The 16,802-nt window shown below is 39.9% G+C and overlaps 1 protein-coding gene across 5 annotated transcripts in view; it reads right to left on the bottom strand.

The window, feature by feature from the left end:
- LOC121963023 (microtubule-associated protein 2-like) overlaps positions 1 to 16,802 on the bottom strand; it is a 68,609-nt gene that overhangs the window by 1,423 nt on the left and 50,384 nt on the right. For 3 of the 5 annotated variants that reach the window (XM_042513384.1, XM_042513383.1, XM_042513387.1), the window contains exons 6-14: positions 12,239 to 15,025; positions 11,853 to 12,050; positions 11,540 to 11,674; positions 10,704 to 10,759; positions 9,435 to 9,549; positions 9,130 to 9,180; positions 7,065 to 7,375; positions 1,234 to 1,326; positions 572 to 653 (exon numbers count right to left, since the gene is read on the bottom strand). In XM_042513384.1, coding sequence (XP_042369318.1) covers positions 572 to 653; positions 1,234 to 1,326; positions 7,065 to 7,375; positions 9,130 to 9,180; positions 9,435 to 9,549; positions 10,704 to 10,759; positions 11,540 to 11,674; positions 11,853 to 12,050; positions 12,239 to 15,025 — 3,828 coding nt within the window. The remainder of the gene's footprint in view (positions 1 to 571; positions 654 to 1,233; positions 1,327 to 7,064; positions 7,376 to 9,129; positions 9,181 to 9,434; positions 9,550 to 10,703; positions 10,760 to 11,539; positions 11,675 to 11,852; positions 12,051 to 12,238; positions 15,026 to 16,802) is intronic. The other 2 variants (XM_042513389.1, XM_042513388.1) reach the window with 2 other exon arrangements.

Genomic DNA, 16,802 nt, shown 5'->3' with positions numbered 1-16,802 from the left:
CAACAGCTTTAACTATTTTCTACATAAAACACAGACAGCATCATATGAGGCAGAACGATATGGTACAAAATCATCATGATAATAAGAAGAATATTTTTCTATCTCAACAGTATGACAAAAATATGCACACATATTTTAAACTAGAACCAGTTTACATCCAGGTCTGTTCAGACTCATATAATATACAGAGTGAAGACTTTGGAGGAATTTAATAAAATGCATTTATTTTATGTTTTGGCAAAATGGTAGATAGCACCACAGTATATTAAAGTATAAATTATATTAACAGGAACATATTGTCTTCACTTAGAGACTTTTTTTTACAGAGGACTTAAAGACAGCTTTGTCACATGGTGCAGTGACAATCATCTGAAGCTTAACATTAACAAAACCAATCTTCAACCCAAAATAGCATAAAAATAAAATACTCCAATAAAGTACAAGTACCTAAAATTGTGCTTAAGTACTGTATTTGTACATAATTACATTCCAACACTGGTGAAAAATATTGAAGAACAAGTACACGTAAACCTCATAATTTCCTTAAATTAAAGCTAAAAACACGCCATACCTGGTCTGTGGTGGATGTTGGACATGGAGCCACATTTGGAGGTGATGTGGCTCAAGTCGATCTTCTTGGACTGGATTTGGACCTGCGGGCAGGAGCATAAAATACATATACTATTATACATATGCCAAAAAAATATAAATAATAACTAACTGTATGCTGGAGACATGGAGGCTTCAGACATGAAATTCTTTGAGGAGAAATGTGATATGTTGTGAGATGAAAAAGAAACACTGATACATTGAATGAGCGCAGATTGAGACACAGAGATGCTGGTGCTGGATCCCTGGAGGGAGGTTAACATGAAAGGGAGCAGCGACAGCACAGACATCAAACAAACTCACAACACAGGCACTACGTGACGCTACAGGGAGCAGGTGCTTCAATTAAACTTTATTGTCCATGGGTGATGTGAATTAGTGCGAGTACAAACACTGTTAAAAAGACAGGGAGACAATCCTGCATGCTGTAGAGCTGTTTACATTAAGACTTGATACACGATGCAGAGATACTGTATGCTGTGTGCCGGAGGCAGATATTTTATCTGATATTTTTGGTGCAAATTATTTTAGAAAATTATATTTAGATGAAAACATGACTCAGCTATAATTGGCAAACACGCCCAGACGTAAAGGTTGAATGTGTGGATCTGCAAAGTCACTCACGTTTCCCCCGCCTGCTGCGTGCTGGATTTTGTCCAGGGAGCCACATTTAGCCTGAACGTGGCTAAAGTCCAGTTTAACACTTGGAATCATGACCTGGGAATGACAGAGTGACTTTTTTTTTACACAAACAGCAAACACTGAGAGCAAAATGGAAAGGGGGAGCTTAAAAATAGCCCCCTCCCCTCCCGCTTTCCTGCTCAAAATAATCCCGTAAAAGTGTCCCAATTTTAAATCCATGACCTATAAATCTGTCGGGGCTCACTTCAGGACTGTGGAATTTAAATTTTAGCTGATCCAAAATACAGAAAACAAATTGAGGCCTGTTATTGATGGAGTTTATTTTTTATGCAGCGATAAATGCATTTATCAGAGAGCAGAAGCTGCACTTTCAGCACTATAATCCATAAAGTCTTAAACTAGTTCCTGTTTGATTTGTTACAGAAGCCTGACGCATATTTGAAAATTTAATTCTCAAGTGAACCATCCACCATATGGAAGTAAAAAGACACAGGTCTTCAATTTTAACAGCCACTGAACAGTTATTACTGACATCAAAACGAGACTGAATGAAAAAAACATGTCTGAATGTATTTGTTCTGAATTCACATCTTTAAAATTCTTAAATGGCAAATTCAAAAGCTGAATTTGAATAAATATTTTTTTCAATTTTCACAAATTCAAAAACAAAAATTCTAAATTCAAAATGTTTTCAATGTTTTTAAAATTCTGAAACACCAATTTAGTTCTGTTTGTTTGATCTGAATTTGTTTATATTGTAAAACAATGGAAATTTCACTTTTGAAATCACAAATAAAAAAATAAATAAAAATGTAAAAAAAATCTGAAATTCAGTGGTGTTTAAATTTTAAATTTCAATATTAAATATTCAGTGGCTATTGAAATTAATTATCATTATTACACAAGTATTGAAGACAATAAATAAATGGACGGCATAATCTAGAAACAAACAAGATCACTTGGGAATTTGGGAACTTAACTTCTTGTCTGACAACATGAATTTATTGTTCTTTGGATATTAACCCCTCTCTGGCTTGACTGAGACAAGCCAATGGCAGACAAACAGATGGGCATGAACATATAAAAGTAACGCAAGATAGCGCCACAACAGTCCGAGCTGAACAGAGAAAGGTAGAAAAGAGAAAAAGCGAAAGAAAAGAGAAAGGCGTACATACATTGCCTCCTTTAGGCGAGTGCTTCAGATTATCCCTGGAGCCGCACTTTGACTGAACATGACGGAAGTCCAGCTTCTCGTGTAAAATTTGAACCTAAAACAAAATCGAATTTAAACAAAAAAAAAAAAAAAACAAACAAAAAACACTATATGTGCCTTAGTTAGACTAGTCAAGTGTGCGATGAGTGATCATTGTGCTTATACATGCATTTACATTTACAAATCTTTTCTCAGTTCTGCAAATAGTTCTCAGAGCTGAGAGGCAGAAATAATGTAATTGGCCAGTGAAACCCTACAGTATGGGAGCAAATAAGAGACAAAGTATTTTAATTTAAACAGCCGCTGAATACTTAATACTGAAATTTAATTACCTCTGAATTCATAACACTGAACTGATTTATTCTGAATTCACTTCATTGAAATCAAGATATAAAATTAATTTGCATTTCATGTTTGTCTATATTCACAAATTCAGATTTCACCAAAATTCAAGTTTAAGAATTTAATAAATAAATAAATTCCTGTTTGTACATTTAAATCTAAAAATATTAGCCAAAAAAAATCTCTTTCTTTTTTTATTTTTTTTTTTAATTTTGAAATTATAATTTTTGGATCTGGATTTGTGAATACTGATTTTTTTTTCCATGTTCTGCTTAAGAAAGTGCATATCAAGAAAATTCCTATTTTAATTTCAAAGAGATAAATTCAGAACAAATGTATTCAGATTCATGGTTTTTCAAAGTAAAGTATTTAAATGCTATGAGTTCAGTGGTGTTTCAGTTATTAAGTAAATTAGTTAGGTGCAGTTAATTAGTTATTCTATGGTTATACAAATTACTTATTGCTTATTAATACTTCTCTTATTTGCCTCCATACCTGAAAAACACTTTTTGTGGCTGAATACATTTTAGCCTGATGCTAAAACAAAAATGCAAAAGACAACAAAAGTGGTTATAAAGGTCATTAATCCTAAACCTAAAAACAAAAAAGTAAATGGGCAATCAATCAAATAAACGTATATGTAAAACTTAGCTGATGCTCTACTGCGATTAAATACAACCAATGACAGTATTCCTGCCGCGTGTGCCATTTTGTGTTGTTTTGTAAAGTAAAAGGATTTTTAAAAAATGTCTACTCCATTGTTTAAAGGGCCAACAGTGAAGATAGAGAGGGGGAGAAAAGAAGGGAGAAAGAGGTTCGGGGGTAAACAGGCAGGAGCCCTGACAGCAAGCCTCCGTCTGCGGTCGACACTGACCTGACCTGATTCTCTTGACAGCTCTTCCCTCACACACACACACACACACGCACACACACGCACACACACACACTCCTCTTACTTCCTGTTTTTTTCCTTATTTCTTGCATTTCCTCCACTGCCTCTACAGCTGTTGCAGCACAGACTGCTGCAAGGTCACGCAATGACAATGCACTTGAACCAAACCCCATAACAACCTAATCGAACTGAGTATATGTATATTTTAAAAATGATTATACTAAAACTGAAATAATTAGTGAATTATCACTATTATTAAGTATTTTGATGTTCGATTATCGAACCATTTTTTCAGCAAAAATAGCAAACGTTGCTGGTCCAGCCTCTGGAATGTGGATATTTGCTGGTTCTCTTAATCTTCTTTAATAAAAATGTAAATATTTATGGGTTTTGGTGTGTTGTAATAAAACTTGGGCATTTTTCACTCTTTTCTGCCATCGTAAGGATAAATTATTGATATAAAAATATTCAACAGATTATTCAATACTGAAAATATCATTAAAATCCTTTGTGGGAGGCCTATATTATGCATTATGCAACAGCTCTAATTAATTATTTAAATCTCAGTGTTAAGGTAGCGGAAAAAAAAATCACCCAAAATTACAGCAGTGAAACACAAAATGTCACAGAAACACTGGCTAGTCAAGTCATTATTAACTACTTTATGGGCACATGCAATACTTTTATTTTGAAAAGGGCCTTTTAATGTCAAAATAAAATAATACTTTAACATTATATTATTATAAAAATGTTATTTTAGCAAGTAAAATCCCTTTTATTTTTCTACTTTTTAAAATTATTTCAAATAATAACTCTTTACACTGACATTAGAGATTCTCAGAGTGTGATACCACCAGTATATCACACACTGAGCTCCACAAAGCCTGCTGTGCTGCTTCTCCAGGCCATGCGTCACTCAGCTTCATTAAAAATTTCTGCCTCTATGTCACATTTCTCCCCAAAGAGGAAAAAAGAAGAAGTTGCCTCTTCCTCCTCCTCCATATATCACTGGGGTTAATGAAAAGTCTCACCTCTGCAATACTGCAGGAACATTAAGACTGTCTGTTGCCTTGGTAATGTGATTAAAAACTCTCAGCCCATTTGTCGACTGCACATCTGTTACACCATGCAAAGATGAAAGCAGAGTCTGAAAAACAAATCTGACACTTTTTGGGATCTAGCAAACCATTCTTGTGAGGCGGAATCAGTTAAGTGAGTTGATACATTTTCATTCTGTGTCCGTGATGCAACTTCTCAATAAGTAATTCTGTCCGCTTGTAATTATTAATACTGAGAGCTGGAGGGAAAATCCTGCACAGCGATGACGTGAGCTCATCTCTGGGGCAAATGATTCTGCAGGTTGACTGCTCCTCAGAGGCGGCGAGAGAAATATTCTAAAGAGAATAGCTGCTTTAAATCTGCTCCGAAGACTACGATTTGTAGTGCAGTTCAAGCTGGTTTATGTCTTCTTCAATAGGGAGAAATTTGACAGAGGTGAGGAGAAGGAAGACAAAGGGAGAGTCAGGGGCAGAGGCTGGAGGCAGCTGATGACGGAGAGGACAGGAGACAGGGAGAGGACGGCGGACAGGGAGAGGACAGTCAGGAAGTGACGGCGGGGGTTTAGAGGCAGTGAGTGATAGTGAAGATGTGACGAAAGATATTTGAGTATTTTACAACATTTCTACACCTCAGAGAGAGACAGACAGAAGAGAGGTAGATTGTTACGGTGGAATCAAAAATCAAATATCCAGCTACCACAACTCTTTGAAAGCCAGATAAAGACGGATGAAAATGAAATTTCTGAAAAGCATTTAGTAAAAGTTAATGGTTAAAAAATCATTAAATAACACCCTTTGCATCTGTCATTTTATGTGTATTATTTTACCTTTTAAAAACACATTTTTTTGCATCTTGTGAATAACACATAAAAATGTAAACAGTAAATACTGAAATGATATATACAGTATATATCCTCTCATTTATCAAATAGAAATAATTATTTAAAAATTCGTATTAATTATTAGAGTAGCTATATTTGTGGTAAATAAAAAAGGTTACTTTTAGCCTTTTCAGACAAATAAAATAATTCCTTCTTTAAAGATGTAGCCTACCTTAAAACTTTGTCCTTTACTGCCCTCGTGTGGCAGAAACAAGTAAATGCACGATGCTTGAAAGATTTCATTATCCAGAAATCTGTCAGTTAAATTCGTATATATATATATGCAAATCTATGCATTTCTCTCTGTGGTTTCTAGATTTTTTTTTGTATACCACAAGAAATGTATCTCTTTCTGTGTGCTGCTAAAATATGTCAAAAGGATTCTTTTATTTTAAAATCTTGCAAAGTGCAGTTTTCACACAGTTGAACCTTGACTTTCTGCCATTGTTATCCCTCTCCACCAACCTGAAACCAGTTTGGTTTTGTTTGGAGCACTTCGTCCAAAAATAAATTGGTTCAGAACCTGAAAAGTTGGTTTCCAGCTGGAATCAGAAAACAGCAGGTTTTCCATGACCAGGGCTGCATTCGGCCCTGACAAAACATCTGTTTAAACAGAAATGGTGGTACGATGAACACCTCGTTGTATTGTGCACTGCTTTTTAATACTGCAGGGTTCATTCATGTTAATTCAAAGAGGCTTACTGGTGTGGGAAAACTTGCCCCTACATCCTAAAGCAAGTGTGAGATAGAAACAAAAAATATATGAACATTATGCAAAAATCTACCAGAATTTGGTCTATAAACATGCTGTTGCCGCTGACTGGGTCCACCTGTGACACACCTACCAAACAGGAAAAAAAACACCTCAAAGCACACTGCTTTAAGGAAAAATGTTGATCAATCTGGAAACCGCAGTAAAATGTTGCACACTGCTTTGAGATTGAACATGCCCCAGAAGTGCAAACTGTGACAACATCAGTGAACCTTTCATATTCTACAGATTGGAAACAAAGGTTGGAGTTTGCACATAATAGTCTTCTACATTTTGTTATCATTTATAGTTGGTCAAGTATTGTTTTTTGGATAAAAACAAATATCTGTAATTATGGAACCAACACAATCTACCATCTTGCTACTATTGTTATTCCATTTATTGTGCAACTCCCTCCATTGATGCTTAATTATAGGGGTTCCACTCAAAACTGGTGGAGACGTGAGCTAGTTTGCATGATAGCACCAAGGTCCGAAGACTTTTGATCAGATCTGGTTCAAGAAACCAAGCTAATTTGGTGGAAACAGGGTATATGAGATTTTTCTTATGTTAAAATGATTCAAACTAATGATAATCTGATATTTTTTTGAAGTCTTGAGCTTGATTCCAAACCTAAATAACATCCTGAGTGTGATCTCTCAGAGCAGCCTGTTACCTGTCCTCCTTTCGGCTGGTGCTTGAGGTTGGAGGTGGAGCCGATCTTGGACTTTACATTCTTCAGGTCAGGCAGGGGCTGATTGAGAACCTTCAGCTGCCGCTGGGCGGAGGACGGCGACTTGGGCGGGGTTCGGATCACCGCCACCTTCTTCTCCTGGAGGACGCTGAAGGACTTGGGTGTGTGGCTGCCGGGAGTGCGGGAGCCGGGCGTGCGGCAGGAGTAGCTGGGGGGCGTGCCTGGGGTGACAGCGGAGGAGCCAGGGGTGGAGGCGCCGCTACGGACTGATCGGGAACGTGCAGACTCTGTACCTGAGACAGGAGATATCTCTGGATTACAATGATGAAGATAAAACAGTTGGAGGAGCAGAAACATCAAGTGAAAGAAAACCCTTCCTGAAGACGGAAACGATTTCAACAAAAAGATAAAAAAGGAAGACAGATGGAAAAGGGGAAAAATAGAGACAACACATTAGAGCAACAGATGGATTGGAGTGTATGATCCTTCATCTGCTTCAGATGATGATGATGATAAGGAAACAACACACATTGAGCTGTCAGCACGGCCCTGTCAGAGCCTAATTTGCTCAGTTTCCACAAAACAAACAACCCAGGCCAAACACAACTGTTTGACAAGCAAGTTGTGAAAGCACACACCGACGAGTGAATTCATTTAACGCTGACGGCTTGTTGCTGGGCAATAGGATTTTAGTCAAAGACATTCTGAACAATGATAAAGACTTGTTGTCATGGATCCCACCAGCCCGTCTGATAAGGCAACTGCAGGTGTGACAGAGCCACACATTTTAAAAAGCTCTAATTAAATTTATATTGAAAAAAAAGCTTGCAAATTCATCTTACTGATCCCAAAATGAAGGTCCTTTAACTGTAAATGAACTACAAATCGAGTGTGTTTTACACATACCAAACCTTGTTATGTTTTAAAGGTCCCATATTGTGATTTCAGGGTCATACTTGTTTTGGGTTTCTTTTTTGGGTGTTTACATGCTTAAATGTTAAAAACCAATTTGTTTCCCTCATACTGTCTGAAACACTCTGTCTTAGCACCTGCCTCTTTCAGTTTCCCTTCTGAAAAAGCCCAGTCTGCTCTGATTGGTCAGTGTTTTGGGTTCTTCCACATCTGTGCTCTTGGCGTCTCTGCACCATTATGGCAGCAGGGGAATGACTGTAACAGCCCTATAGTGGCAGTTTCTACTGTAATATAGCACAGTTGTGACATCAAAACTTCACATAAGTCCAGATGCTCATTGAAAGGTCCAGTGTGTAGGATTTAGGGCGATATACTGGCAGAAATGCAATACAATATAATGTTTTCTTTAGTGTATAATCACCTGAAAAGGAGAATATTTGTGTTTTCTATACCTCAGATTGAGCATTTTATATCTACATAGGGAGCGGGTCCTCATGTATAGACCAAAGAAGAACAAACCAAACACTGGCTCTGGATAGGGCCATTTGCGTTTTTGTGTCAGTTAACACAGTAACAAATCATAATTTCTAACATGACTTTTCAAGGCTTTAATCACCTCATTATTTTGTTTTGGAGAGGAAGAGATCTCTGTGGATAATTGTCCTGAGCAAAGAAATTCTAGCTGGGAGAAGTTTCAGCTGGCTGCAATCTACAATTCACCACTGGATGACACAAAGTTTCTGAATACATACTGTATGTTTTTCTTTGTGGATTGAGCATTTTGATACTTTTACAGGATTTTTGAAGGACATATACCTACTGTATATTAAAAAAAGAAATAGAAATCTGAATTTTTACAATATGTCACCTTTAAAAAGGGGAATACGGTATAATAGGACTTGAATAATAAATAATTTCAAGACTTTTTGAAGCCCTCAGACACCTTTCAGAAAAATTTGACTAAGATGAATGAATGAATGCTTTGTCAACAGATGGTGCTTACTTTTATACAGAACATTAGTCCATATTTGAGATTAAAAAAACCCACTATAAAAACACTTCATAGCAGCAGTTAGATGTCAAAGGTGGATGGGAAGGGTGTGATGGATCTAACAGGAGCTAGTAGGTGCTCTACCTGCCATACCAGGAGTTCTTCCAGACCTGCTGTCCGCTCTGGACTGGATCGCTTTGAGAGGGGAGAGGCAAAAGGGGAAAGAACGGGAGGAGTGAACAAGGCAGTGAAGGGAAATAGGGGGAAGAAAAAAGAAGGGAAGGAAGTGTACGGTGGCAGGAGTTAGAATTTGATGAAGCAATTAAAAAGAAAATAATCGAGGACAAAGGGGAAATCTGTTGCTGAAGAGATGAGTTAATTTGGGAGGAAAACGAGCTGGAAGGGCCTGTATTGTATATATGTGTGTGTGTGTGTGTGTGTGTTCTTACAGGTTGGCCTGGAGGGGGTGCTGTCTTCTTGTTCAGCAGCAGGGATGTGGCGTGTCAGAGATTTGGCCGGCCTGGGCAGAGACGACCTCTTCTCTGGGCTGCGGTATGCTCTCTCCTGAACGAAAACACACACACACTGGAGAGTCAATACTCAATCACATGCAGCATGCACACTGGACACACTTTACAGCTACCTATCAGTCCCTATTTTCCTTTCATTTTACCTTCTCTGCCCATACGTTTGGCAGAGGGGACTGGCGGGAGCATGCAGAGGAGGGGCGAGCCTCATTGAGCTCTGCCTGCACCAGAGGGCTCCGTTTAAGGCTACAGGCAGAGCCGGGCCGGGGGGGCGGGTGTTCGGATCCCCGACGCTGAATTGCCATTTTTAACAGAACGGCCCTTGTGGGGCTCTGGATGGAAGCGGTGACATGAAGCAGGAGAGCATGCAGGATGATGTGAGGCAGAGGTGACAAACAGATAGAGAGATGAAAAAGTAAAATGGGATGAAGTGGAGATGGAGGGACATAACAACATATAAAAGTGATGATTTGATTTTCTTTTATTTAAAAAGCTTGAATGGATGGAGAAGTTCACATAAAAGACATAAACACGATGAAACTTTTAAACAGAGGTAGATGACTGAGAAAGTGAAAAAAGGTTTTTACAAGAGGTGTAGGAGGTGAAAGATGGAATTCAAGATATTTCTGAGAGCCCCTGTGCTGCGCATTATAAATGTTGTCTGCCTACTCCCATTTGATTCCTTTACTCACAGATTTTCTCTGTCGATACTGGCACAAGGACAGAGGCAGGCATGCAAGACAAAATAAACATGCACAAAGACACACATGCAGAAATGAAAAGAAGAAAACGTCCAGTTTGTCATGAAATATTGCAGCAACATTGTCTTAAATTTCTCTTGTATGTTCTCTTAATTTTCCATTAAAAGAAAATATAAGAGAAGTCAACTCCAGATGCATCAAATGTTCTTAACCATCTAAACCATCTTAACCATTTTTATTTATGTAAAAGTACTACTACCACTCTGTAAAAAGTACTTTTATTGTTAAAAGTAGACATCCTACATTGAAAAATGTTTTAAGTATTACAGATACAAATCCCTAATGCAGATGTTTTTTTTTAATAAAATAATGAAACAAAATAATTAAAATATTTAATGATATACAGTTTCTAAACAAAAAACATTGATGATCACAGTTGTTTTGAGTGTGTGCACACGTGATTGCATGTGTCATTACTGGTAGTACTTACAGTGGTCCTCTCCCTGGACTGGTGAGCCACACTGAGGGGCTGATGGCTTTCCATACCTGGAAGAAAAGTTAACCACTTTAATGACCAGAGTAAACCAGCAAGGCGGAGACTTTTGCGAGCGTGAATTTCCACACACATACACATCCATAAAAGTACTCTGAATACACAGTCCAAACGTAAACATCTGAAAGCCATTAGTGAGAGCAAATTGAGACGCCCTCTGCACAAGCATCACATCACTCTCAGTCCTCACACCTTTTCATACCAGCTGACCAAACACGCAACCTTCGACATGCAACCATTTCCAGCAAACATATACAATTGGCATTTAACGATTAGAAAAATGAAATCAGAGTTGCTGTGATCATCAAATATCAATCAATAAACTGAGGCATCAGTGAGCAAAAATAAACATGAATATGAGGCCAAGCACGAGTATATACTCCCTTCAAGACAAAATGAAAACAAAAACATAAAACATGAAGCAATTGAGCTAATTCAAAAAAAGACCGCAGCACATGATGTTTGCCAGCTACATTGCACCCGCTTGATTTCTCAAAGAGCCATCAATAGAGAGAGAGCAAAGTCATCAAAATACCTGTTATTTGTATGTTTGAAGCACCAATTTAAACCCGTAAAATGTTCCAGCATTGACAAACAGGATTAAAAAAAGAATTCAGCAATTTTTAGGATTTGGAGCTTGGTTAACAGTTCTGTTATTTTTTATGTATAAGAGGCCAGTATAAGAAATATTAAAGGGATGTTGCAGAGTGTACATTAGAATTTGGTCGCACTCTCTCTATCCACAGCAGTGATTCCCGGTGAAGAGTGTTCACCTGTGGCCTTGCGTCTAGCAGAGCCGTGAAGCAGAGCAGGCCTAGGATGTCTGGCTGCCACTTTGGCTACACTCTTTCGAGACGGAGAGCGACTTTGGAGGGCTGACACCTTATTCTGGTCAGCCCTCCTCACAGCTACTAGCAGAGAGGAGAGACAGGATTATACCAACATGCAAACCTGGGTTAAATGTACAGCAGAGAGGCAAATCTGTGCTTAACATCAACTTACATTTCTGTTGAATTTACTAAAATACAAATGTAAATTACAGATTGTTTTAAGTTAAAGAAAACGTCTTGAACACATAATTTGAACCTTTTTTCTTCTTCATATCCTCTCTTGGTGGATGGTGGCTCGGTACTTTGCGGGACACTTTACTCTCAGTGGTACCAGCGTGGCCCCTTCCTCTGCCAGGGGCCCGTTTAGCGGGTCTGTCTACCACAGGTGTACTGGTAGGACTCTGGACCTGAGGAAGGGCTTCGATTTGCTCAGTCATGATACTTTTGTCATCATCTGCAGTGGAGAGGAAAGAGGACTAATTCTCCACATTTCTAGCTAGCTGGGAGCAAGCTTAGTACAAAAGACACATTATGATTTACTATCAACAAGCTTAAAGCTAGTTTTTGGCATTTAAAAAGCATGTTAGATATACATTAAGTGTCTTAAACAATTAAGTTATTAATTGTACAAGCTCTGGGTACCTTGTGAGTCCATCCAGCCACTGTCTGTATCTAGGATGGAGACGTCCATGGTGGTTTCATCATTAGCTGCCTGAATGGTCTGGCAGAGCTCACCAGACGTCTCTTCCACCTCCTGAGCAATCTCTATGTCTTTCTCCTCCACCACTTCTTCACCCGTCCTCTCCTCCCCCTCAACCTCCACTGTTTTCTTTTCTTTCTCTTCACCCATGCCATCTGAACCAACTTCCTCCACTTGCTGTTCCACTGTGAGGTCACTCTCGACCACCTCAGCCTCCTTTTTTGTCCCTTCATTTCGACTAATCTGCGCATCATCTTTTACTTTATCTTCTCCCATCCCCTCATCCCTATTGCCTTCATCTGGTTGCTGTGAAAGATCATGATCAGAGCATGGAGACAAATGAGAACTGTCTGTCGCAGGCTCCCCATCGTCACTGTTTTGCGCACTGTGACTCCATTCTTCTGCTCCAGACTTTGGATCTTCGTCGACACTTTGATCGCCTACTGTCAGCCTCACCTTGATTGGACTCTTCTCTATTTGATCAGTCTTGGGGGGCACAGGCACGTCATCCATTACCTCTTGAGGCTCTTCGGCAATCTCAATATCATCTTCTTCGTCTGCTTCTTCCTCTACTTGTGCTTGAGGTATAATGATGACTGGGGAGGATATTTGTGGCTTTGGTGCGACTTTATCCGTAGTCGCTTCCTGTAACTGGACTCGGGAATCTTTCTCAGCTAAGCACTTTTCGGTGATTACATCCTGAACAGCTTTTGGGGTCTCTTCTTTTTCTATTCTTTCTAATGTTGTAGGTGTCCCATGCTCACTTTGAATCTTTTCGTCATCTTTTTCTGTGCTCTCTTCTGAAGACCGAGATGGTGCTGACGGTGTGTCTGTGTTTGCAATTTCTGGTTCATCCTTCCTTTCTTGCGATTCCTCCTGTTTAGATTTCTGCATTCCTTTGTCTACCTCTGTCGGTTTCTCTTTAATTGTCTCCGACTTTGGATCGTTCTCTGATTTGACCTCTGGTAGGACATCCTCCCCTGTCTTCTCTCCAGTGACTTCTGAGGGCGTATCATTTGGGGACTTGGGGGTGGTGGGTGTTAGGGGAACTTTGCTTCCAGTTTCCACAGGGCTGAAAGTAAAGGAGCTGTCTGGTGGGATGGGAGAAGCCTCTCTGGATGGGTCCTTTTCAACATCTACTTCTGGGATGGCTTGGATCTTTATGTCACCAGGCAGACCACTCTCCAAACGAAACTCATTTAGTCTATTATTTGAAGAAGTCATCGGGATTCTTAGACGATCAGGCTTTACTCCACTTGTCACGGCTCTTTCAAGAATCAAGCTACTCTTTACTGGTGGATCTTTCTTTTCAGTCACTGTTTTTTGAGAAATATCCGGGATGCTTTCTTTCTGATCTTGTTGTTGAGTTCCTTTTTGATCACCTTCAACTTCCGTGGCCCCGAGCTCCTCCTCAGCTTCGCTCTCCATAGAAGGGAAACGTTGGTGCGGAGAGTCCCCGGGGCTGGGTACATCAGCAGGGGAAGGCATTGGCCCTGAGTACTCATTGAAGACACAGTAGCCCAGTTCCTCCAGCTGGCTTTCCCCTCCAACAACTCGCGGGGTTTGATCTTCCAAAGCAAGCTTGGCCAAAGAACTCCCCACCAGAGCTGACACATTGGCGGGCACAGACTTTCGCCTCATGTGGTCAACCTCCATTCTCTCTAATGAAGGTCGAGGCAGATCTCCAGCCAGGTCCAACATTTCAGAAAGGCTGCCTGAATGCTCAAAACATTTGTGCTTATCAGTGGGATAAGGTGTGTCGGCCTTGATGGGGGTATCTTCAGGTGATTCGGTGGTAGTTGGGGTAATGGAGACTGCTGGAGGAAACTGGTGTTGGCTCTCCACAGCTGGTGTTGAAGGGTAAACCTCAGATTCATCAAAGCTTCCACTAATTGGACACAAGGTTCTTGACTTCTCTCCCTTTACTGTCTGTCCTGCCACAGACCCAACATTAATGTTTAGGGAGAGGCTTCTTTGGTCTAGTGCCATTTTACCAGGATATATTTTGACTTTACTCTCCTGTTGTTCCTCAAGCTTCTGCACAGTGCTTTCAGTTTCCTCACTTAACTTTTTCTCTGCTGCTGTGCTGAGCTCGTAATAGCTCTGGGTTTGTGATGACTCCTCTTCGGGGCTTTTTGATGATGTCTCAAAGTAAGTTTTTGCTCCAAGCTCATGTTCTACAAAAATATCCGAGGTCTCTATCAACTCAGTGCCAGGTTCTGGACTTAACTCGACTGTTTCTTGCCTTTGGTCCTCTTTTTGAATGTTAGTTACTGGCGTCTCATGCAGTCTGTCGTCACTGGCACTATCTTGGCTCTCCTTATTTGTCTCCTCAATGGTGTCTGGTTTATCCTTGCTTTCATTCAAAGGGGCTTCTGATTTGGTGGATAAAATTACTCCCTCTTTGTCTTTATCCTCAAGATTTGATAACTCCTCTGTCAGTAGAGATTGTTTTGCTTCTTTTTCTTTGGTCTCAACGAGCAGGTGGCTCTTAGCACCCTCTTCTGCTACATCTTGTCTGTCTTGCTTACCCTGTTCAGTTGCGGAGGTGTCAGAGAGTTCTTTCTCTTTCACAGAAGGAGAGGGAGGTTCATTCAAGGCGAGTTCTGCACCTTCAGGTGTTGCTCTTTCAGCCGCCAGCTGCTTCTCTGGTAGCGATGCCACTTGAGGTTCATCTTCTTTCACAGCAGACTCACAAGATTCCTTACTGATACATTCTTCTGGCTGGGCTGTGAGTTTGAAGGATACTGTACAACTTTGTGCTGGGTCAAAAAGCTTTGCTTGAAGCATCCACAAAAGCTAGCCAATACAGTCAAGCCGAGGCCTTCTGCACATAGATACAGTAGCTGTCCATCAAGCAAAACAGTAAAGTGTATTTTGCAGCAGGCCACAACAGCACAGAGGGGGGTCACAGCACCTGAGATAGCGTGCAGAACTGGAATGAAGGAATGAGTTGCATGATGTTAGATGACAAGAAATAAATGTACACAAATGTATTGAATTCCTATTGCGTACAGAAGGATTGACATAAATGGTCAACCCGATGAAAAAGAAAGCTTTTATTTGACGTAATTAACTGTTGGTCATGGTCATTAGAGTTTCTACTGGAAGTACAGAATTATTGTGGATGTCAATGAATCTTTGTGTTACTTGCAAAAAAGCATTTTAATAATTTTATTCGGGGTGTGTTCTTGATTCAATTAACTACTTGAATAAGGATGATGATACATGTCCAATGAGGGTGGATTGTAATGCCCAAAGTGTGTTAATAACAATAGGAAAACAGAATTATCCTTTGCCTTGGGATGAAATGAAAACAATGAAACTCAAAGCAAGTGATATACAACAGACTTAAAATACATTCAAGACTGATTCATGAAGCACCCATACAGGTGGGTGTACTCAGAACCACCTCCTTTCACACAAAATTCCAGCAAAACCCACAGAAAAATATACAAACAACTAATTCTAGCAACACTTGACAGTATAGACAGTGACATTTGCATTTGCAATGTAGCTGGCAATACAAAAGTGCAGATGTGATCAACTACAAGGTTGATCAGGTGTTCTCATGTTGCTCCAATGGAAAGCAAATGGTTATGTTTTGCATGAAAAAGCACAAAATCAAAATGCTATGTCACATCATTTTGCACATGGTAAACTTCAGGTACTGAAGCAGAAGCTTAAGGATTTAGGAGCAACAAAACTGCAGGAAGGTTGGCAGCAAAGCCTGAGTCGCATCGCAATTCATAAATCAGGAGCAGTAAATCTTGAGTACCCATTACCAGAGCAGAAGAGGATCATGCAAAATAGGTAATGGATTCACTCCAATAGGCTCTCATAAAGAGTTGATGTAAAGTTGCTCGCACATACAGTACAGTCATACAAACTGTTAGGCACCCAAACAAAATCCCATAAAAACCACACACACCTTTTTGTGACGGGCTGTGTTCACCTTGATGACCTCCTCCATTGAGGACCTCAGGTGTCTGGGCTTGCTGGCAACCCAAAGCCTGGGGCTCTGTTAAATAATCTGTCTGCTCTAAGAGCAAGTCTCCAGGCTGCTCATATGCCACTTCCTCCTGGTAAATGTGGGGCTCCTCTGGAGCCTCCTCCTCCTCCTCATCCTGCTGTTGACTGACAACCTCTACTTTATCTTCTTTGAGCAGGGAAGGGGCACACATAGATGAGACATGGAGGACAACAAAACTGGGGTTACATGAGTTACTTTCAGCTCTGATGGAGATGCATGGGATGCAATAAACACACCTTCTAGCCAGGTCTTCATAAATAAATATTTGACAGGTATGTTTGATTTTGCACATAGAGTGCCCCAGTTATGAGTCCTAAATCCCGGGAATAAGTTGGAATTTCAGCACTCCCAGTTCCCTCGTAAAAACACGTCTTTACAGCCTCATTGTGGTCAGGATGTTAAGTCATGTGACCGTGGTGTAGTTTTTATAGCTTAACGTGAGCTTTTTACTTGTGGCGATTGCATTTAGGCAT

Source organism: Plectropomus leopardus, chromosome 24, assembly GCF_008729295.1.
Source record: "Plectropomus leopardus isolate mb chromosome 24, YSFRI_Pleo_2.0, whole genome shotgun sequence".
In the NCBI taxonomy this organism is placed as follows: Eukaryota; Metazoa; Chordata; class Actinopteri; order Perciformes; family Serranidae; genus Plectropomus; species Plectropomus leopardus.
Note: the sequence above shows the minus strand (reverse complement) of the source record. Positions and strands in the feature narration are given on the sequence as shown.